This window comes from Leptonotus elevatus, chromosome 9, assembly GCF_054856555.1.
Source record: "Leptonotus elevatus isolate MCC_2025b chromosome 9, RoL_Lele_1.0, whole genome shotgun sequence".
NCBI classification, from domain to species: Eukaryota; Metazoa; Chordata; class Actinopteri; order Syngnathiformes; family Syngnathidae; genus Leptonotus; species Leptonotus elevatus.
This window is the reverse complement of record NC_141247.1, coordinates 17301013-17325628: the sequence shown is the minus strand read 5'-3', so window position 1 is coordinate 17325628 and position 24616 is coordinate 17301013. Positions and strand designations below refer to the sequence as shown.

Sequence of the window (24616 nt, the reverse complement as noted above, 5' to 3'; positions counted from 1 at the left end):
ATTTGGCCAGCAGCTATCATCTATCTTTAACTGTTCAGTTAGATTATCTAACTTTGTAGATTTTGTAGGATTGTATTATTGTTTGTAGTAGTAGTTGCAGGGGTATAACTTATACCCTTGCAACTACTACTACAAATCTTTAAATTTTTTGTTAAAATAATAGTAACTTGTGTAATACTAGTTATTTTTGTTTTATGTATTGTTATTGCTGTCATTAGTCGATTTATAATTAATGTCAATGTTACAGCTATTGTTATAGTTTTAAAATATTAGTTATTGCTATTTTATTTGTATTTATTTATATTGAGTATTATTTATATCTTATATTATTATGTATTTATTATTTTTGTTATGTGCTTAATCTTTACAGTTCACCGGGTGGTCTTTAGGGGGCGCGCCATTTACTTGCATCTGAGTTTAGGCACACGCATGTGCACGTGCGTTTCCGCGAGGTTAAAGTTCGTGGCCAAGATGGCGGCCCCCGTGGATGACATGTTTTCCTTCTGTGTGGATCCTAGCAAAGTTGCTGTAGGCGTGGAAGTGCGATTTATTGACAACGTCAAGGTTGGTCTGTTGACTCTGTCAAGCTTTTTGAGCTTTTTATGGCGGAATGTGTGCAAGAAAGTGAGCTTTGTTAGCCGCTTTCCACTCGAGAGAGCAGAAAGTAGAGCGCCCATCCATTGCTACACATGTGTTTGTATGTTTTAGTTGCCTTCCTAACTGTGTCACATCTATTGCGTTTGGTGTGCCGGAAAATGGCAGATGACATCTGTATGTGCTGTTCATATTTTTGTGTATTTTTCCAGTTACGTTGCATAAACATAAGTCATTTTTATTGACATTCAGCAGGAATCTGCAAACGCATCAGATTTTTTATTTTTTTTTGCAATTAAAATAATTCGGAGCAATGCATTGCCAATAAAGTTGTACCATTATAAAGTACCTCTCCTGTGTATAACTATCATATAAAAAAAATGGCTGGATTTGTTTGTTTACGTGTTTTAAGGGGAAAGGTCTGTTTGCCAAGAAAAGCATCAAGAAAGGAGAGGTCCTTTTCATTGAGCGCCCGCTTGTCTGTGCCCAGTTCCTGTGGAATGCTTTGTATAAATATAAAGGTGAGACTCAATCGGCATGGGTTTAAATAACTGGATGTCTCATTATTGACATTTGAATGATGTCTTTACCAGCATGCGATTACTGTTTACGAGCTCTGGAAACGGCCGAGGAGAACGCCCGCAGACTCGCCGGCAATCCAGCACTCAGTCTTCCTTTTCCGGAACTCTGTTCTGTCCGACCACAACTCCACCAAGTCTGCCCACAGTGTCAGGTGTGTGTCTGCTTAGGAAGTCACCGTAGTGGAACTTCCACTTTCACGTTTGGAAAGTTTTGGAATTTGACCTACATTTTCTGGAAACATCTGCACTAATAAGTATATTTCTGCTCGGAATTGGCTTCTCAAAAACACGTTTCTATGCGTTTGATGAATCTGTATAATATGATGCTACTCCAAACCCAACCAACTCACCCACCTGCAGGTGATGTACTGCAGTGCCGAGTGTCGGCAAGCTGCGGCGGATCAGTACCACCGAGCGCTGTGTCTCGGGCCATCCCGTGAAGATCCAGACCACCCTGTCAACAAGCTGAAAGATGCCTGGAGGTGATTTAGAATGGATGAGTCTTAGTTTGTCTCAAGACCTCTTTGTGGGTTTTAGAGTAACTGTTCTGTTCTCCGCAGGAGCATGCACTATCCTCCAGAGACTTCCAGCATCATGCTTATGGCCAGAATGGTTGCCACTGTTAAACAAGTGAGATGATGATGATGATTTATTTATTTCCTGGAGTTGTTGTAATGCCGCCTCTGCGTGATTCTATCATTTGTACTGCACATAAATACTGTAACCCCCACAGTTACATATTTGCATAATGACATCACGTATGTATAAAATGAGTTGTCAGGTGTGAAACTTCATCAACACCTTCGCAGCTTCCTGGTTTTCGCGTTCACACCGGCACTGATATTGCATCCACAGGCACAACATGACGATGAAGTATATGATCAAATTAATATATAACAATAAACATTAAACGAATAAAAAATTTAAAAAAAATGTTGGCTTGAATGTTCCCCGCGAGACTCTAATTTAGTAAACCAATGCTTTCTGCTAACCCAAGTGTGTTGTTAATTTGTGTGCCAGGCCAAAGACAAAGCACACTGGCAGAAGCTTTTCTCGCACTTCTGCAGCCGCACGGCCAACGAGGAAGACGAGCTGGCCCACAAGCTCCTGGGGGAGAAGTTCAGGGTAAATATTGCTTGTGGAAATTGCCGACATCGAGCAACTAACCAGTAGTTTACTAATATAAGATAGTGACGTGTGTTTTTAGGGTCAGCTGGCGGTGCTCCAGAGTCTTTTCAAAGAGGCGATGTATGATGACCAGCTGAGTCGGGTAAGCGCCAGAATTTATGCTTAAATCTTTAAAAAAAAAAAAAAAAAAAAAAAGCATGAAGAATTGAAGTCCTAATCATATTATATTTATAATCTAATCATCTGTTTAACTATTTTAGCAGAGCTGGTCAGCATCCTGAGGAGATGTTTAGGATGTAAAAAAATAATATATATATATATATATATATATATATATATATATATATATATATAAACTGGTATATTAGCAAAACGTTTGGTCAAAAATAACTTCCAAATCTGTTTCTGCCCTGCAAGCAAAAATGTAAAAAACGAAAATAATTGTAAACCTTTACACAACTTATTTGAACTCAATATTTGTTTCATATTGAAAAATTAATGATAAAAAATGATAAGCCATGCAAAAATGACTCCAGCTAGTCTCATTTCATCATCCAATCTGCCAGTAGTATGTTTTTATTTATTGCACTGCCCCCTGGCGGCCAACGCAGGCACACCAGACACAGTGCACACTGAAATTAAAGCATAAAGTACTAAAATTGTTAATCATGTTTTTAATAAGATAAGTTGAGTTAGTGTGGTCATGGAACAAATTTGACTTGTGAGTCAATGCGCCACTGTATAACCAATTTTCCATTTTTGTGCTAAATTGACACCCCCGCAAACTACAAGCCTTAATAATAGATATTTTCAAAAGAATGGCCCCAACACAATCTTTTGCTGCAGCTCTTGTATTCATGTCTGATTATTAGTAAAGCTCCAATAATGCGTGGTTGAAATATTGATTGTGTTGCAGTGGTTTGTTCCCGCGGGCTTCCGCTCACTCTTTGCTCTGGTCGGAACGAACGGACAAGGCATCGGCACAAGGTCAGCTGTTGTGTCTTCGTCTTTGTATTTCCTTTCAAAGGCGCGTCTCACCTTGGTCCTCGACGTGGTGTTTTTATGTTCTCTGCGTGTCATCCATCAGCTCCCTGAGTCCGTGGGTTCACGCCTGCGATGCGGTTGCGCTTCCCGCCCAGCAGAGAGCGCAATTGGACTCATTTATCGACCAGCTGTACAAAGACATTGAGAGAGGTGATGCTCATTCTCCTCGGATTGGATTAAAAGTGCATGATCCAAGTGACACCATTTTGTGCCGACGAGGGAAATGCGTCACGGCAGCGTAAATAGAAGCCCAGGTGTGAAATCGGATATCTTTAGACCGGAATCAGTTCTTGCGGACATCAACGGTGTCAAAGCACGGATGAAAAATCTTGTCAATACGAGCTTGACGTCATTGGAACATGATTGCTTATGCACAACATGTGTCTAAGCAAACGACACAGGACGTAAATATGAAAGCTTCTTGTCGCTTTTGCTTTGTAGAAACAGGAGATTTTCTTAACAGTGAAGGCTCAGGACTATTTCTACTCCAAAGCTCATGTAAGTTAACATGACTTTCACGTTTCTCAATGCGAGCTCACAAGAAAGTCATTTAATTATTTTTCTCTTCAGGCAATCACAGCTGCGTGCCCAACGCCGAGGCTTCCTTTCCTGACAACAACTTCCTGCTTCACCTTACTGCCCTCGGCGACATCGAGCCAGGCCAGGTCAGCTGACGCATGGGGCGGGGGTCAAGGGTCGGGGGTCGTACACGTCACGCGAGATGGCAGATGCCTTGTCAAGCGATGGTTCAAGCCATGGAGCGGAGTTGACTTGCAATTTGGTTGGACTTTGAATCTGTTTTAGCGAATGCAGTTTTTGTAATATGTTTTATGTATTTTTTTAAATAGTCATTTTTCATTATATTATGATTTTATTACAATTCTGTGCCCTGCGATTGGCTGGCAACCAGTACAGGGTGTACCCCGCCTACTGCCCAAAGCCAGCTGGGATAGGCTCCAGCAACCCCCGCGACCCTTGTGAGGACAAGCGGTACAGAAAATGGATGATTTAATTAAAAAAAAAATATTCGTTGATTTTGAATGCTCCAGTAAAACTTTAAATTATTTTTTTCTTTATTCTTGTTACTTTATGACTTTTTTTCCCTGGAAATCTACCATTTTAGTCTTGAACATTGAACAAATATGACTTTATTCTAATGTTAGGATTTTTTCCTTTTAAAAAAAAAAGCAGATTTTGTAATAACTGATTTTTTTTCTCAAATACGATTTTATTATCGGAATATCATGACAGTAATTTTCCTCTGTTTTTCTCCTAATATTAAAATGTTTCCCCCTAATTAACAAATATTTTAAAAACTTTAATTAATTTTTTTTTTTAATTATTAATATTATTAACCTTTATTCTTGTAATAATCCAATATTTCCAAAGGGGAAAAACTGATTTTTCTGAAAACTACAATTACTGCATTACTCTTAAAAATGCAAGTGTCATGTTGTAATATAATTTATTATTTGATTAAAAATAAATAAATTAACATTTACTGACCAAAATTGACTTAGTTGTAATATTTGGATTGTTGTTTACTAGTAATCCTACTGCTTGTTCTTGTACAATTTTGTTGTTCAAAAAACATTTTAATCAAAAGATTTGTTTATTATTATACAATAATACAACCCCCCCCCCCAAATAAATATTTTGTTTGCTTTTGTTTTTTAAATGATGGAATGCTGGACATGAAAGTTTCTAACGCAATCGCAACCAATTACAACAACATGAAAATTGTTGCTGTGGAATGTTTCTTCTTCATTTTTTTTCTGTGTGTGTCATTTCCAGGAGATCTGCATCAGCTACCTGGACTGCTGTCAACGGGACAGAAGCCGTCACAGCAGACACAAAATTCTGAGGTGAGCGGCGACTCCTCCCCCGCGAAGCTCTTGAACGCGCCAATAAGCCGCACGAATCGATGAGAAGCCTGCCGGCCAATACCGGGCGGCTTTCGGGGCTTCACTAGTTTATTGATGTACGTGATGTCACTTCCTCCATCTTTGGTCATTCAAGGACAGAGACAGTCCACTGCTTTCATATTTTGGCTGTACGTTTGGCGTTGCAGAGCTACGGAATGACTGCAGGTTATCGTTCAGTAACGGACGGGATTCTTAGTTTGTGTGTCATCGTCGGTTCTTCACATCGCGCCGTTAGAAAGTAGACTGAATTGTGTTGGGGAAATGGAGAAGAATTCTTTGGAGTCACAATTATCATGTTTGATTTTAGTCATACTTCTCTAATGTGTCGTTTTGTACAAACACGATTTCCTAGTTAGCTCGCAGTGTTGCTTCTCGTCACGTGCAGTTCAATTATTGCTACATTTAGGGGGGGGCGCTGAATCGCACACCTGATTTAAGGTAGTGTAATTAATGACAAACAGGTCTCATGAGGTGTTCAAAGTCACACTTTCATTTGTGTCGAATTTAAATGAGCTGCTGCTGTGAACGGCAAGGTTCCTCACTATTTGTCGTCTCTGTATCTGTTTGTACTTCTACTTATCATATTCGGTCTAAAAAAAAAAAAAGTTGCTCTTAGAAATATCATTCTGCGGATTAATTGCATTTCTATTGAATGGGAAACATGACCTTGTTTTGGAAACATTTTGGTCCGCTAACAGGATGACGGTCAATGTGCAATTTTCAAAAGCAATAAGCATCGGCGGCGATTGAATAACGCGGCGAACAAACGGGTTTACGTTTTGCCTTCAGGGAGAACTACATGTTCATCTGCTCGTGTGTCAAGTGCGTCTCCCAGACGGACGAGGCGGACGTGACGTCGGACGAGGACGAAGAAGAAGAGGAAGCAGAGGTCGAAGGTGAAATGGAGGGTGACGATATGGAAGACGAGATGACGGACGTGTGATTGGGAGGGGGGGCGGCGATGACATGCAGCCTCATCTATCCTCGAACACGACACGCACTACAATAAACACAACTCTTCACAGTTGCTGGGACAAAAGCTTTCACCTTTTTTTTGTGGAATGTGTCAAGGTTAAGGGTCATTGTTTATTGATTGTACAAATTGCAGCTTACAAACAACTAGTACTTTGACATCAAACTATCCGTTTTGTGTATTTGCAGTATCTCATAATGATGCTACAAAGGAGTAAGGCCTTTATACACCAGAAAGAAAGAAAATAGTATGGCATTAAATCTGTAATTACAAATATGTTTCTAAGTTTGTTTACAGGAGTGTACAAGTTTGCAGGAATTTAAAAAAAAAAAAATGTCAGAATTTTTTTGTGTTGAATATTAGAATAGTTTTATTTTTCAAAAAAGATGCAATCTTCTAAGAAAGTTTATTTTATTTAGAAAAAAAATTTTTTTTACTATTGTTTTCATTTTAGAAAAAAACATTATTTGACCCCCCCCCCACCCCCGCGAAAAAAAATTACAATTGTTTACTATTTTTTTCCCTCAAAATATTGCTACTTTAAAACCCCTATCATGACAATATTTATTATACTACATCTTTTTTAAATTTTTTTATTAATCCTTTACTTTTTCTAAAATAAATATATTGATAAAATGAGCCAAACTTCAAACCCAAACTATATATATATATAAGCAACTTTGGGGTGGGATTAATTTGTGTAATTTGAAAATTAAAATTCTCTTTTCCTCCACATGAATATAACCCTTTTTTTTTAATCTATCGCTTTCTTGTAACGCTCTAACCCCCCCCCCCCCCCCCTACATATCGTGGAGCCTCTTTAGCTGTGTAACCATGGAAACGGCATACCGACCGGCGTGAGTCATTGTCATAAGCATTTTTGTACTTAAGTGTACACTTGACCTGGAGTTGTCACGATGGCGCTGCTTACATTCAATTTTATTACCTTAAGTGTATATACTGATAAAGTATTACAAACGCGTACATTTCAATATATGTATGATGCAGTGAAAACTACAACCACTGTAAATCTTTAATGGCAGTATTTTTAATTAGATAGGACGTACAATATCAATGCACACATTGTTGAAATGCATTTTACCCACAACTTTTTTTTTTTTTTGTCCTTCCACTTTTCTCAACCAATTCAAGCTTCCAAATATTCAAGTTTGTATTTTTCCACATTTTGTCACAAAACACAATGTAAATAGAGGCATTTCCCATAAAAAAAGAAAAGAAAAAAAAGCTCTCACACTTCACGACACTGCGCACACAGCTCCGACCATCATTTGTCGTTCTTGTTAACTCGTCTTAGTCATATGGAAGCGCTGGCTTGTGGTTTATTGTTAGCGTGATGTATCATGTTCTACCACTGAACATAACATGTAATTCCGCCATGTATTGTATAGAAATTGTATGTCAGGACACACAGGCCACTTGTCGTTTCTACTCGTGGTGGCATAAAGCATTGAAATGAGATGTCCATTCAGTCATTTATCTGCTTAACACACACCTCCGCCGCACTATTTGTTCAGTTGTCGCTTGATCAAATGTTTGCCGGGCTGCTCTCGTTACTGTTGTGTGTGTGTGCGTGGTGTGTGTGTTTTAATTGTACAGTCAATGTGACAAATGCACGAGAAAGTCATTGAAAAAGCCAAAGCTGGTGAATATCGTAAGTAACCCTCAGATACAAAGCAGGCACGAAACCTTGACTGAACCGCGATTTGCTTCAAAATGGAGTTATTCCACTCATTCTCAGTGGTTCCATAAAAAAAAAAAAAATAATAAAAATACATTTTATTCAGCTTGTATAGAAAAGTGAAGCAAAACCAAGTGATGTAATCACTTATAATATAAGTCAATATAAGTCTGCTGAGATTGAGTTATGGCTGCAGGTCAAAGGTGGGCCGCGTTGTTTATCTCAAGCGGCGCTAAAGCCGTCGAAAAAATTCACTCTCCGCTCACATTACGAAAAAGAAAGGGCGGTGATGTGCGAACCTCACGTGGTAAATATTTTGATTTTAGCGTTGACAGCGTTGCGGAAACGATGGCCGCGAACGCGTGAACGGCGGCGACTTTATCACGAGATTAGAAAGAAAGGCTGTTCACAGCCCGTTTTGCGCTAACACTGACATCGTCAATTAACGCCTTGTTTTTTTTTTTTTCAACACCGCCAAGTTTTCTCACTGGTGTTCATTTTCAGTGAAGTTTGAAATGTAGTCAAAGGTGGTAACATGTGTAATGTTCTCACATTGTCACGCAATCATTACATTGTGCTTTCATCAGGTATAAAACATAACTACTAAAAAATATATATTGCTAATAATATTTATTTATTTTTGCATGCAATAGAATCACAATAAATCAAAGGTGGTTAGCAATTATTTATAAAAATATAATATGAAAAACATTCATGATTTTTTTTTATTATTTAAAATATAATTTTTATAAGAAAAATATACTGTAACTTCACACAACAAACAACTGTTGTTTTGAATGATACCATTCGTGGTTGGGGAAAAATTATTTTAACAATGATTGATTTTTGGGTACAAAACAAGAAAATGTTTAAGCATTTACAAATATTAAGACCAATTAAAAAAATAGAAACACTATAATTATGTAAGTTCCTTTTGGACCAAACAAAATTTATAATATTTATTTATTTATTTATGTTGACAAAAACTTGAAGTTGGAGTGCAGCATGGGCACTGTGCAGTAGGACGATCATTTATTTTTGGTACAAAACAAGAAAATGTTTAAAGCAACCGTAAAAAACAAGACAAATAAAAATCCTTGAAACACTATAATTATGCAAGTTCCTTTTGGATGAAACAAAATGTATTAAATTAATTATTTTTAAATTTAAAAAAGGTGCAAATGTATCAATTTAAACAACTCAAATATTTCTTCTTCTTTTTTTACGATTTTGCTGATTTTATAATCATGTAGTGTAATGATTGAAATTGTAATTGAATTTCGATTAATTGCACATCCCTACCATGAAGCAACAACTTCAGCATTTCCGCTCCCAAAAAAAAAAAAAAAAGTTGTGGGAATGCCGTCCAGTGACATAACACGGCCACAAATGAGACCTCGCAGCTATTTGGGCAAAAAGCCACGGCGGTTGACTTTTCCCAAAGGTCACGTTGCAAACGCCGCGTGACTCATGCGGACCAAATGAGGCGTCGGGAAGGAAACACTTTGACTATTCATGTTTAATCTCCCATCTCATCTCTTCAAGGACGCTTTCCCGCATCCTTGTCGCATGAGACAGAGAGAAAGAGAGACAAAGCTTTCCAAGTTTGGGACGACGATGTGAAGCGTTTTTGTCCACTATGAGGGGCCGCATGGCCACGCCTTCATGCTGAGCTTGATTACAATCTTGGCCGGCATAGAACAATTCAGAAAGCATTTTTACTTCTCCTACATAATTACTACAAATTCTACATATTTAAAAAAAAAAAAAAATAATAATCCATTATCAATAATAAAGTAATACGGTACATTGAAATGTAGCATCGTTGTGGTGACCGTTACCGTAACCTACCAAATTGTAACTGTAAAAGGCTCGTAAACCATTCAATGTGTTTTAAGGTGTATATTTGATCCTGTCGGCTTTCGACACATCTACGAACAATCCCTTGATCGTTTTTCATTTGCATCAAGTCTACTAAAAGCCCTGGAGTGATTCTTTTGCAACCTATTTTATGAAGAGTAAAGAATATGATCCCTTCGCGTCCTGTAATGAAAAGAGCTCTGTGGGTCATCATCATTTTCCCCCAGGACCCTTTTTTTTTTTTTTTTTTTTTTTTTTTTTTGGACCAGCTCAAGAGGCCCCAACACACCATGTTGTGCCATCATTCATCGTCCTCCACCATTTACATTGATTACGCATAAAGAAGAAGAACCTCAATTGGGTCATTTCATTATTTTTAATGTCTTTTTTCCACCCTTCAACAGATACAGTTACATCGTATATATATTTTGATGTAATTTTATTTGTATTTTTTTTTTATTCTAAAAGAAAAATGTCATAGTCCAAAATTTGAGAAAATGTTATAACACACTAAAGATGTGTTTTAGAAAATGTAGTGTTTTTTTTTAACCTGAAGATATTACAATAATAAAAGCATAACATTGTGATGAAAGCAAGAATATATTTGTATTTTTCCTAGAAAAAAGTTAATACTACAAAAAAAAGTCTTATTACAACTACGCACATGTACTTTAATATAATGAGGTAAAAGTTCATGTGGTTTTCTACAAAAAGCAGTAATATTGTCATGTATTTAATTATGAATTTATTTAAATTAGACTTTACATGATCAGAATTTCTTGGCTGAGCACCAATCGGCAATCGATCACCGATTCAATCAGAACATGGAGCAACATATTAAAAACAAAAAAAACAAAAAACTTTTATATTGACTTTAACTCATTCACTGTCATTGACGGCTATAGACGTCATTTGAACTATGTCTATTAGCTTAATTTTTTCCCCACTTTTGTTAAGTTTTTTTTTGTTGAGTATGAAAACCTAGACAAAAAATTGAAATAATATTCGGACTGCAGCCATTAAGTCCACCAAGATGGTGACCATCTGTGTGATGGTCCAACAACATACTCCCGACACAACATCTAAACGCACTTTTCATCTTAAAGTTAAAAAATGATGCCTGCTCCAAACGCTGGCGTAGGAAGCCACTGAAATTATGCATGCAGAAACAGGAAATTCCTCCCTCGCTCCCCCTCCCCCGTCACTGGGGGGCGACCTCGCACTAAATCAATTAGCGGCACTGGAGGCAATCAGAGGAGCTCCCTGGGGAGGCCTCGTTACCTGAAGTGAAGTGTGCTCCTCCTATGCTCTTTTCATGGTGGGAGAACCAAAGAACAGCGGGGGTGGGAAGGGAAGTGGGGTTATAAAAGGGTTAAGGGCTTACAAGATGAATTTGTGGTCGCCGCTCGGTCGAATGAATGTCACGTTATGCCATGTGTCCCTACGCTTGTCTCAAAGGAATTGTATGTAGGAATCATGTGAAATGAATGATTATGAATGTAACTTCAATGGTGAGGCTGTGAACCCTCACATATAAGCAGGCAAATTTGCATATGTGCCTTTTATTTTAATTTTTTTACCTATGCTAAGTGAACGTGAAAGATGTGTGTGTAGCTTATTTTGCCGTTGCCTAACATTTATTATTGTGTTTTTATATCAAATAGTGAGTTTGTTGACTTAATAGTGTTTGTGTAAAGTGTTAGCACGCACATCTCATATCAGTTTGTGTTAGCGTGTTTAAGCTAGTATGCTAGCTAATGCTACTGAGGAGACTCATATTAATATTTAGCTACTTTTCAGTGTCATTGATCCATTTTATATTGCGCTTATCCTTACTCGTCTATATGTACGCCAAATATAGACTTCTTCTACCATGTTTTATGTAAATGAGTCACTTTGAAAATGTGGAGCTGAAAAGAACGTCACGTGGCTTCCTGGTTTTGCTTGATTGGTGCAAAGCAGTCACGCGTCATCACGTTGTGACTGGTGAAGCAGTCATGTGACACAAGTTCCTCTGACAAACCAAAATAGTTCCTGCGAGCAACAGTAAATACCTGTAGATAAAAATAGTAGTAGTAAGCATAATGTAGCTCAATTTAATGGAGTAAAGGCGTTCTTGACAAAACAAAATATTTCTTCTTAACAAAAACACTCAAGTTATAGTAAAAAGCATGTTGCAGTAAAACTACTCTGATATGTAAAATGTATCTAGAAAGTACACAAATATGTTTATATGTGACTTCATTTGTCTAAACACGACATTCTGATTAATATTGCATTTGTGGAATATGAGCAAAATCCAGTCGTTTTTATCCTTCTCAGGGGGCGGCCATTTTGACACTTTCTGTTGACTGAAAATGACATCTCAGCTTGTGAACGTCACATGACCAAACCCAGAAAACAGCTGAACCGTGATTGGTCGTTGAGGTATAAGCAACTGTGATGTCATTAGCAAGTGGCAAAATGTCCGCCCCCTGAGATAGATAAAAACGGATGGCTTTTGCTGCTTCATTCATATTCCACAAACACAGTCACGACAAACATTACTAACAATAGCGTAATAATATGGAAACATGTTTAACTCATTCACTGCCATTGATGGCTATAGACGTCAAAAATTCATTTGAACTATTTCCATTAGTCTAACATTTTTTTCCACTTTTATTAACAAAGTATGAAAACCGAGAATTTTATTTATTTATTGTACATTTATAACAGATATAAAATGTGTGATTAATCGTGAGTTAACTATTGAAGTCATGCAGTTAATTACCATCAAAAATTGTAATCGCCTGGCACGATTTAAAAAAAAAAAAGGAAAAAAGAAAAGATTATTAAAAATGAGGGATGTCAGGCGATTATATTTTTAATCGTAATTAATCGCATGACTTCACTAGTTAACTCACTATTAATCACAAATTTGATATCTGTTCTAAACGTACAATAAAAATAATTCTAGGTTTTCATACTCTTGTTAACAAAAGTGGGAAAAAATGTGAGACGAATAGAAATAGTTCAAATTAATTTTTGACGTCTGTAGCCGTCAATGGCAGTGCATGAGTTAATATTCTTATAACTCGCACTATAACCTTCGCTAATCAGCTAAACGGCTCATTTGATCATGAACATTATTAAATGAAGACTTCTCTAACGGTGTCAATCAAAATACACACACACTCACCCACTGCACATCTGTTTCTCATTATATCATGTTATATTACACCAGAGGAATTATGTCAATTATTGGCAGCCCGTGTTAGTTATCATTATAGTGAGCTTAAGGATGTTGTGGTATTTCCATTTTGGGGCTTTCTTCGCAGTTTGCAGCCATGTTCTGTTTATCGGCAGGATGACTGCAGCATCTGTCCCAAGCCCGTGAGATATAATCCTCTTTCATCCGGGCCATTCCCGCGTCTTTTACCGTCTGCTCCCCTGAGGACACGTGGGCCACATTTTTACCACAGACCGGAGCGACCTCACAATGTGCACAATGTGCACGATGCGTGGCTGAGCAGGAACACGCCTCACGTAGCATGTAGCTCAACTGACCTGGCTGGATCACGGCGACAGAAAGGATGCATTTCTTTAACGAGTACGCGCAAAGTGGAGGAGGGAAAAAAAAGAAAAAAAAAGGAAATGAGTTGCAGGTGTTGATTTCCCCTCGGCCGTCAATCTGGGACAACTTTGCCAATCGGAGATGAGCAAATCACCCAGAATTTAGCAAAATAGGGACGTGTTCAGGGAAATCAACCAAGTGTCTATCTTTAAATTTGATGCATGGAATCATCCAATTGATTGTGAATGTGTCTTTAACAATGTGTTGATGTGTGCTTCCAATAATTAACTCATTCGCTGCCATTGACGGCTATAGACGTCAAAAATTCATTTGAACTATTTCTATTCGTTTAACATTTTTACCCACTTTTGTTAACAAGAGTATGAAAACTTCGATTTTTTTTAATTGTACATTTAGAACAGATATGAAATTTTTGATTAATCGTGAGTTAACTAGTGAAGTCATGCGATTAATTACAATTAAAAATGTAATCACCTTTTGCCCCTCATTTTTAATAATCTTTTTTTTTTTTTATGAATTTATGGCAGTGAATGAGTTAATAACTGCAGCATATGGCTTTTGCTTTTATGAACACAGCGATACGCACACGCAAACGGGCTTTTATCCCACTTTTGCTTTTACGCCAAACCAAGTGAAAGTGTAATATTGCTACAATCTGATAATTAGACAATCTATTAGGCAGCATCTGTTGTTGTCACATAAAAATAATGCTGTTTATACAGAGGAGCGACACCAAAAATGACACAAAAGTGAAGGTTTTTGCAGGCAGTGAAGAATGAGTTTAAGTTACTGCAAAGATGGAAAATCACCAGGTCATTTAGTCCCCCATTTTGTGCTGGTGGCTTTTATACACAACACTGGCTTCTTCTGCACCCAAAGTTATTACGTTAATGAAGACTTAAAAAAAAAAAAATACAAACTTTTTTTTTATTATCATGTTTGGTAAAAAAAAAATTAAAAAAAATTATGTCATCTTTTTGAAGTAATTTGGTACAGTAGTAACTTTTGGCTTTCGTTCAAATTTATTTATTTTGGAAGGAGGGGCCAAACAGTTGTTTGGTCAAATGGTGGTTGTTGATTAAAAATAAAAAATCTTGCACTTACCAAAGACTTCATTTTAAAAACAGTAAAACTAATAGTAAAACTAAACTCAAACAAAGCATTTAAAAAAAACTACTAAAAGCTACAAAAAAATTATAAAACCACTCTAAAAACGAAGTAAACACAAAGTGAAACCGAACTATAATGACAAACCCAGAACTATTATAAACGGCTACAGAGAGCTACAGTAAAAGGCAGCAAAGTCCAGCTTTTCCAGGCAGTGTCAAATGGGTCTAACACATAAAGCGGAAAATTGCCAGATTGACTTTATCCCCCATTTTTGTGACAGAGTTCTTTATGTACAGAAACAGCACAGGGAGGAAAAAAGTTGAGGAACTGCTGACTTTTACAGGTGGTGCATAAGAGGAACAAAACAGTACCTGTGAAAACGGGCCAGTTCAACTTCGTTCTGCCATCAATGCCTATTACACAGAAGAGCATCACTAAAAAAAAGACAGAAAATGCTGGTTATTAGAGGTAATGTACGAGCAGAAAGGTGGAAAATTGTTAGGTTCGATCTATCTTGGTAGCTTTTACACAGATAAGCACAGAAAAGGGTGTCAAGATGCAATCTTCTGAGTCAATGTAAAAGGGGCTCGAGATAAATATGCAGCTCCTTCCGCCATTACATGTCGATGCTGTGTGTAGCAAACAGGCTGCAAAGAAAAGCAGGAAAATGCTAACTTAACTTTTACAACCTGACGAATTGGAGCATTTCTACAGAAAAGCAACCAAGAAAATACTGCTAGGCTTTCTTAGACAGGATAAAATGCACTTAAGTTGACTTTGTAGCCTTTTTCCATGTTGGTGGACAAAAGGCCCAAAAATGGTCATTTAAAATCAGTCAACCCGACGACACATTTAAATCCGAGGCCGTTTCACCCTTGACAGTCGATTTGTCGGCCTTGTTTGAATTCTCAACAGCTTAATGAGGCTAATTATCACTCAAGATAATGGCTATTACATAATATAATATAATTAACATAAATCAGCGTTGATTGCACATCCACTTCATCAGCGTGCGTACCTCTGACGACCTCACAGGTGAAGGGCAACACAAAACAACAAGTGTCATTAAATACAGTGGAACCTAATTTGTTCTCGCCAACAAGGCAGGTTCAATTGAGCTCCTCAAAGATCTACAAAGATGTTAATTTCTCAGTCGGCTACTACTTTCCTATTCATCGGGGGCCATTATAGATGTGTTTTACAGTAAATAGTTGACGGGGGGTGGGGTGGGGGGTTTGGGGGTAATTAGGGAATTTCAAACCCTAAAAAATGCTGATAAACAGTCAATAAACTACGACGGCGTATTAAGGCCACGTATATATATATGTATATATATAATTTTTCACTTTATAAAGTGGCAAATTTGTGAGTTTTTTTCTCAGAATATTAAGCCACCCGTTGAAAAATATATATATATAAAATTATATATATATATATATATATATATATATATATATATATATATATATATATATAATTTTTCACTTTATAAAGTGGCAAATTTGTGAGTTTTTTTCTCGGAATATTACGCCCCCCTCTGAAAAAAATAAATAAAAAATACAAAATAAATAAATAAATAATAAAAATAAATAAATATATATATATATATATATATATATATATATAATTTTTCCCTTTATAAAGTGGCAAATTTGTGAGGTTTTTTTCTCGGAATATTACGCCCCCCTCTGAAATGTTTATTTTATTTTTATAAAAAATAATATATATATATATATATATATATATACGTGTCCCTAATAAGCATTCATAATAAACAATCAAAAATTATCGGGGGAAAAAATCTGCATATGAAAATCTGTGGGTGCTGAACCACTAGTATGCTGTTATTGATATTTCATTCATTCCATTGACCATATTGTAGTAAGAAGATAATTATTGTCATACATCAAGAAAAAAGAATATGAAAAGCAAAACAAACTTAATTCCTGGTCACCTTGGGAGCTTTCACTGTATTCATTATTTGAAGAAGAGTTTCCAAATGAATGGTGCCTTTCTTCTTTGCCATACACTTGACCCTCAATGTGGAAGGTGCTTGAGTTGGAGCACCATCATTATTGATTTGCTCTCCTCAACACACACACACGCGCACACACTTACATTAAGTAAGTCACATGTGCTTAATGGCGATCATTATTCATTCCACCATAATTGGACATTCTCATGCGAGAAATGTTGATGTCATGTAACGATCTTTTAATTTCCTTCAAAAGCTTCCTTTAAAATGGGTCACGAGTAATCAAACGAGCTCAGATCGGCGGCACACCCCTTAGTTTTATTTTTGATATTTTCCAGAAACAGTTTTTGCCGTTTAGAAATATTGTTCAGACGAATTTTTAGACGTGAACGTATCCAGTGGAGTCCAGCTGTTGTTTTGTTTGTGAGCCTTTTGTACACTGTCCTTAATAGTCCGGAAAGGTGGCAAAACATATGGTAATAAAAATATTATCACGAGAACGTTAAAAGAAAAAGCTTAAGAGGTGCTATAAGTGTTTTTTGTTGTTGTTGTCATATTGCTTTGAAATAATTCTCTCACAACCAAATAGAGGACTGCACTTTGTCAATTTCGGGTTTCATTATAAATGCAATTATTTTGGTTTTGCTGTACATCCGTAGCTCACGGGAGAACCAAAGTCACTTGTTTGAAAATTGTGGTTTATGTACTTCACTTTATTAACACAATACTTAGTTACTTTTTTAATGTTGCACTGGACATATTTATTTATTTATTTATTTAGAAAAAATATATATACTAAAACTAATAAAAACTAAACCAAAGCGAATCATTGAAAATTCCATAAAATTAGCAAACTTGCCCTAAAAAATTAAACTTTTTTTTTTTTTATATAATAGGTGACTCACGTGATCCTTAGTGCTAGCTGGGGCATGTGGAGACCATGTTGGTGACCTCTGCCCTACATTATATTGGTCACTCTCATTCACTAAGGAAAAAAATTGACTGCGATTCATGACAGCTACTTACATTTCCCCATTTAAGACAAAGAGATCCCATTGATTTAAAAGCAGCGTCCTGTCCCCGCGCTGTTATTCATTACAACATCTAATCATCAAAATGGATAAAAATCATCACGTCATTGCTTTTCAAATCCAATTCCGTTTGATTGGAAATCTTTCTTGCCGTTATATACTGTGGAATACAATAAAGCCATGTTTGGATGTAATACATTTATCCAAAAAAACTCCTTTCTGAAGTGCAATAAAGCCAACAATGATTCTTTGAAGCATTAATAATAATAACTATGTGCATACATTTCAGGAAAATATGTCCATAGGCAAAGAGAAGGGGGCGTTCTGCGGCAGTGATTTGCTGTTTAACTATAAAGTGCAAGCGCACTGACAAGTGGCTTGTTTATTAAAACAGGAGGGGATGACACCGGCAGCATATTGCCTTATTATTTATAATGCTGGCTTCACGTTTACATTGACAGACTATGACGGGGACAGTACGAGGAGCGCGTTCGATACGGCCTCTGCAGTGGCACTCATTGAGTGATCATTTATTTAAAGCATTGTTCATTTACACTTCTTAACGGCGTACGGACGATATGGAGATGGGGGGAGAAATTTACACGGCGTGCGCGAGGCGTCAATTTTTGACGTAAAAGTTGAGGCGCTGATGCTAATTAGATATGCTGAACGCGAAGCACTTTTCGAAATGGACTCATGAATATAAATGAAAAAGTCGTGTGCGGGTGTGAAAACGAAGGCGGTAGGAGTAATGAAAAGTGTCGTTTTACTGGAGTTTGGAAGCTGAAAAGATGAATGGATGGATGGATGGATGGATAGATAGATAGATAGATAGATAGATAGATAGATAGATAGATAGATAGATAGATAGATAGATAGATAGATAGATAGATAGATAGATAGATAGATAGATAGATAGATGCTCCTAATATACTGTATGTATTTCCTTTTTGGTAATACATTTTTCAAGGCACGTATGAAAATTCACTATGCAATCCAACAATAATATGTTTGAAGCAAACAGCAAACTAACCACACAATGTAATTTTTTTTCTCACATAAAAATGGCCATTCAAAGATGACACAAAACTGCTAAAAAATATATGTTTACTTACATTTGTATTTTTTTTATTTTTTTTTTTACAAAATTCAACTCACTTGGTATTGAGGTACTATGTTTGTCCTCCACATCATTCTGAAAAATAATAATAATAATAAAAATATAATATATAATATAATAATAACGTAACCGACTTAGTTCGGACTTCCTCGTTAAAATCGATATTTACATCAAAATACTCAATAAATAAAGTACAGTAATTTCAAAAACTGATTTGTGCGACCCGGAAGACGCGCGGACATTCATTGCAAACGGACGGCAGAGCAGAGCTAATTCAAGCTTAAACACGGAAATGTAACCGGCTGAGGGGCGTCCGCTGCTGGAGGTGGTAACAACAACACAACTTTAAATAAATTTAAAATGGCGTGATTACTGTGGGAAATTAACGAAAAGGAAAGTGGTACGAGGCACGGGCGTCGTAAAGTCGAAACGACGTAGGTCGCGTGCGACGTTGCGCAAGGACTCCCTGTATGGAGAGAGTTTGGCCAACTCGGTTTCAGCAGGGTAACAAGATGGCGTCCAATATTTTTGATTTTGCCCGTTTTTCCCAGTATTTTGTGAAGTTTTTTTTTTGAGGGGGGTGTAGAAAAAAAATAGAAATAAATAATAATAATCATCCCCCCCCTCCCCCGAAAATTCTAAAAATAAATAAATAATAATCTAGGGGCCTCTCAGAGTGTGGACCCTTTAATCTAGACATTCTACTTTTTTTTTTTCATCTCGTCTGACAGCCTTTTTTTTTTATTTTTGGGCTATGGGCAGACTTCTCCATCGGCTCCATTGGCTCCTTCGTTCTGCTCTTTGAACACGCAGAAGTGCAACTTCAGCTTGTTTGACAAGAAACGAAAGTGATGACCACATTATAGAATTGATGTGAAACGCAATTAAAAGAACAGGAATGCGTCCGACAAGTAGGACATGCATTGTTAGAAGGCGTCGTAATAGGTTTCAAGTTTGCGGTTCGAGGAATAACATTACAGCCTCGCTGTTAACTTAACAAGCAGAATGGCTAACAGCAGTTGTTCCCTCCTGTGACCTTTGAGCTTTGCAATATTTTGCCTCCCAGTTCAACTCATTGTTTTTGTCCCCTGGGGTGGGGGAGAACGTGAACGAGCAGTATGGAAACATCAGCGGGGAAATGGCGTGCAGGTTCAGGGTTCAAGACAAAGCCACGCAGCTTCAATGAAGCTCATTTCTCTTCATCGCCGCGGCAACGCATAATAAAGACTGCCTGTGACCCCCCCTACTCCTCCTCCCTTTAGTGACCCTTCATCACCCACTACTCTTCGTTTAGGAAAAAAAAACATGTACATTTTAATCAACGCTGTCATGCTGCAACATTTCACCCAGGCATGTTTATTTTCATGCAAATGAGGGGGCTAATTTATGCTAGCCTGCAGAAACAGAAGACATCCTCATCCAGGAAACAGATGTCCACATGTACATGGATACTTATAATCAAAATAAATACTACTCAAGCGTCTAAAAAAAAATCTAACATAACAAGCAATCACAGGCTGTGCATTCCAAAGCAACAGGTGGCGCTATAACTCCTAACTTTAGTCCATTCTCGACAATTCCAAGTCGATGCATCCATCGTGAGACTTTTTGACACAGTACACAGATGCCATGCCCGGAAGTTAAGGTTATGTGATTGGCACATACAGTGGGTATGAAAAGTCTACACACCCCTGGTCAATTGCCCGACAAGATTTTTGTCCAACTAATTTAAATTTCTGCATTTTATTTCTTTTATTTTACACCATATATATATATATATATATATATATATATATATATATATATATATATATATATTAATAAAACAAATTAAAGCATATTCATTTTAACTGTAATTATGCATAATTAACTATTTAATCAAAAATGTATGAAACAATTTTAGGGAAAAACAGCTCAATTAAGGCATCAAGTAATACAGCTGTCTGACTCATGACCGTGTAAATGCTCAGGGCTGTGTATGTAGGTCCATGGAAAAATGATTACTGTCCATGATCAACTGGATAAAATTAACGATCAATTCATTGATTATTAGAGACTGACTTTCTCGGAATGTTCTGAACTCTTGTTTCTACCCAAAGAGAGCTGGGATAGGCTCCAGCTCACCGGTGTGACCCTTACATCTCTTAACCTGATTACTATTATTTTCATAGCACTTTATTTCAGTGTGTCCCCATTGCTCAATTTTTGTGATCGGTGTATATAAGGAGAGGCCATTTGGTGCACTAAAGACGCAGTATGTTTTCAAGAGTGCAGTCATGATGTGAGTGTTTTTCATTTCCAACACCCTTTTTTAGTACACCTCTGGGCTCAGCTATTACCGATCATATGATTGAAGACCCGCAGCACACTTTGAAAAGAGCAAAAATGACCGGGTTTCTTTGCCATAGACGCAAGTCGCAAATGTTTTGCGTATGAAATGCTTTTCAACATTGACAACATCAAAATCATCTTGATTGGCCAAGTATGTTACAATTAACAGAGAATTTGCCTTTAGTCGTTGTTGTGCTCAGACACCCGCGTGCTCCAAAGAAGGTTTAAGAGTCAATAAGGCCTCTGTAACGCAAGCTTGTATCCGCATAACGTTCGCCGCACACCATCTGTAAGACTAAAAAAGTAACCGAGTCACCGTCTGTGAAAACACTTGCTGTCAAGTCTGGCACGGTCCAATGGCGTCTCTATTTGGCGAAATTAAACACGGCTCAACTTGAGCATGTTCCCGCCAGAAAAATAAACGCCTCATAGAGTATTTGGAGAAAAATGTAGCATTTTTTTGCGTTTGGGGGAAGCTGGTGTCCATTAGTGCTGATTTTTGGGTTAGTGTTTCGGAGAGAGGTGGTTATCTGTTCAAGCGGACCAATTCCCGCATAATCACCTTTACCAGTCAATGGCAAAAGCTGGTCAAACACAAATTGAATGTTAATACTTAAGAGTTTTGCAGATTGTTAATGTGTCGCACACGTGCATCAAATGATGCTTTCAGCAAAATCAAGATTAGACTCACTCTGCCACTATTGATTATGAAACATAGCTAGCATGCGCCAACTAAGGCACTCTCCTGTAAATGTTCATCTTGAGGTGAGTGTCTGGTGGCGAGTCCATCTGTTACACGGAGAGCATCCGCAACGCCACCTGACCTCCCGTGAGCTTCTTTGACAGATCAATGACCATGTCTACAATAACGAAACTCTCATTAATATGGCGTCCATACAGCAACGGCTGCGGGGAGGAGAAGGAAATCAATGGCTGCTTGCCTGGAGCAAAAAGTGGGAGCTTTCCTTACCATATCCATATAGGGACGCAAGGGATCTGGCAGCTATCATCGGTGCATTAGCCGTGGCTCAGCACATCCCTGCCAGCAGCTCAGATCGAGTCTGCATTTTTCATTTGGGGGCCCACTGAGTGGGGAAGATGAGTCGTCATCCAGCCGGACAAGCCTTCACATGCAAACAGCAATATTATCAAAACAATCTCAGCTTATGTGGTCCAAAACAACTTTTAAAAAGCCGCTAACATGCATGCTAGGTCAGTACGCCCGTCTGTTGCTTGTTGACTTGACTGATGGTTCACTCTAAAAACAGTTGGGTCCAAAATAACCCAAACTAGTTTAAAAAAAAAACGACTGACCCAACTTTTTGGGTTATTCAATTTGCCCAAAAAGTTGGGGCGAATGGATAACCCACAAAACAACCCACAAATGGGTTTCTTTGCAGGTTGTTCATTTAATTTGACCCAACTTTTTGTCCTAAATAACTCAAAAAGTTGGGTCAGTTCATTCTTGACCAAGTTCAATTAACCAAAAAGTTGGGTCAAATGAATACCCCCACAAAACGACTGTCAAAATTGGGTTGCTTTGTAGGTTATTAATTTGACACAACTTTTTGGGTTAAATAACTCAGAGTTGGTCAGTTATTTTATGGCCCAATTCAATTAGGTTATTCCAATAACCCAAGAAGTTGGATCAAATGAGTAATCCACAAAACAACCCACAAAAAATGTTGCTTTGTTGTTTATTATTAATTTAATTTGACCCAACTTTTGCGGTGAAATAAATATTTTTGTTGTGTAACTTTTTGATTTAATTAACTCAGAGTTGGTCAGTTCTATTTTTTTTTTGGGGGGGGGTTCAATTGGGTTATTCAATTAACCCAAGAAGTTGGGTCAAATGAGTAATCCACAAAAAAGGGTTGCTTTAATTTAATTTGACTTCTCAAATAACTCAAAAAGTTGGGTTGGTCCATTCTTGACCCAATTTGGGTTATTTTTGATCCAACAGTGTTTTAATGAAAATTTGACTTGTGTAAACACTGCGTCGCCATACAAGTGCACCTAGGGATGGGAATTGACAAGAATTTAGAGATTATACTACTACTTCTTGATACTGATTGTCATTAGGTGAAGGAGTGAAATAATGTGTATGTCGTCCTCTTCTGCAGTCGCGTCGCGTCACAGTTTGTGATGCCCTGGGTTTGAGAGAAATAAATGTTTGCAAGCATTTTTTTCATTTAAATCCAATGTTGATCTAAACTGCATATGCTGCAAATTGCAGATTGTGTATTAAATAGTAAAAGATCCCCAGTGACCAGAGTTGTTCTTTAAGGGCGAATAAAACACCTTCTCCGAGCCATTCTTCCCACTTTTAACTTAACAGTATCCCCCGCAGAGATGCTAATGCACTGTTACACATATTGTCGTCGCAAGCTTGTTAGTTAGAAACTATGGCCGAGGTGCAGGCACATTACAGATGCAGTCTGAGTAAGCAAAAAGTGAACTCCAAGAACACAGGAACTTGAAATACATTATACTGTATATTTATATATATATAAATATAAATAAATAAATATATATATATATATATATATATATATATATATATATATATATATATATATATAAAAGATTGAACAAATGCAGCCAGCTTGTGTAAGTAAGGCATGAATGGCAGCAAAGATAACACCAGCAGGTAAGAATGTCTCTATAGAGGTCTTTGCTGTCTTTACTACACAGCTGGATCATCCTTTTGGACCCCCCCCCCCCCCCATACACATGTGCAGTAAAGCACACACACTCTAAGTCTGGCGGCTCCAACATAGTGACCCTTTGTTATCTGCTGCTGGCCAGCTTTGTTTGCATGGATCATCTGGAAACTCCATTTTGTGCTTGCCTTTTTGGGAGAGACGCACTAAAGGGGGGTCGGTCAACAAACTCCAAATGCGCATCCGGACTCGCCCGACGAAAAGGGCTTCTGAAGCATAAAATGAACAGATGGTGCGAAACTGGAATTCTTAACACAAGAGACAGAGAGAAAAAAAAATCAATTACTGTCTGTTTCAAAACAGCGAGCAGCTCTTCAAAAATGGAGCTGTGCAGCTCTGGTGGTCAGTAGTGACCAGGGACTGATTTGCCTTTCCATGCGGGCCAAGTGTTTGTGCACTGGCAACAAATGCATTTTCCAGATATTATCCGTGCAGACATTCAGAATGGTTTCCAATCGTTTTCAACGGTAATGTACTCATCACTCAATTGCAACGAATGCCAATTTTTCACTGTCCAGTACCAGCTCAGCTCTATATGGTTCGGATTTGTACTTCAAAATTGCACTGCAGGAAACTGTCAAAACCACGCCCTCGTGATTGTGTCAGCTGGAAGCACACAACAAAAACTGGTGTGGATCATGCTAAGGATTCGGAACCCCCCCCCAAAAAAGGTATCCAAAAGTAGACTAAGGACGGCTGCAACAAAGTGGAGACTGTGGAGTCAGTAATGGGAACAGAGCCTTTTCTGCAAATAGTGCAGGATTGTAACTGAAAATGTTAATAAATACTTATTTATGTATGATAGACCAATATGTGTTTTTTTTTTTTCAGGCCTGATACCAATACAAATTAGTAGCAGTCAAAGAGTCTGATAACTGATATTTGGAGCCGATATTCACTTTCACTCAAAGGGAAATTTTTGACATAAAAACAAACTCCAACTCT

The 24616-nt window shown here is 37.5% G+C and overlaps 1 protein-coding gene across 1 annotated transcript; it reads left to right on the top strand.

Moving 5' to 3' along the window:
- Positions 1-429: 429 nt before the first annotated feature.
- On the top strand, positions 430-8595 carry smyd5 (SMYD family member 5). Its single transcript, XM_086084862.1, has 13 exons — positions 430-564; positions 1007-1115; positions 1188-1327; positions 1536-1657; positions 1736-1805; positions 2196-2300; positions 2383-2445; positions 3220-3290; positions 3391-3497; positions 3789-3845; positions 3918-4012; positions 5142-5212; positions 6062-8595. Exons 1-13 carry the CDS (start codon positions 430-432, stop codon positions 6213-6215), a joined length of 1299 nt encoding a protein of 432 aa, XP_085940988.1. The 3' UTR covers positions 6216-8595.
- The last annotated feature ends 16021 nt before the right edge of the window (positions 8596-24616 follow it).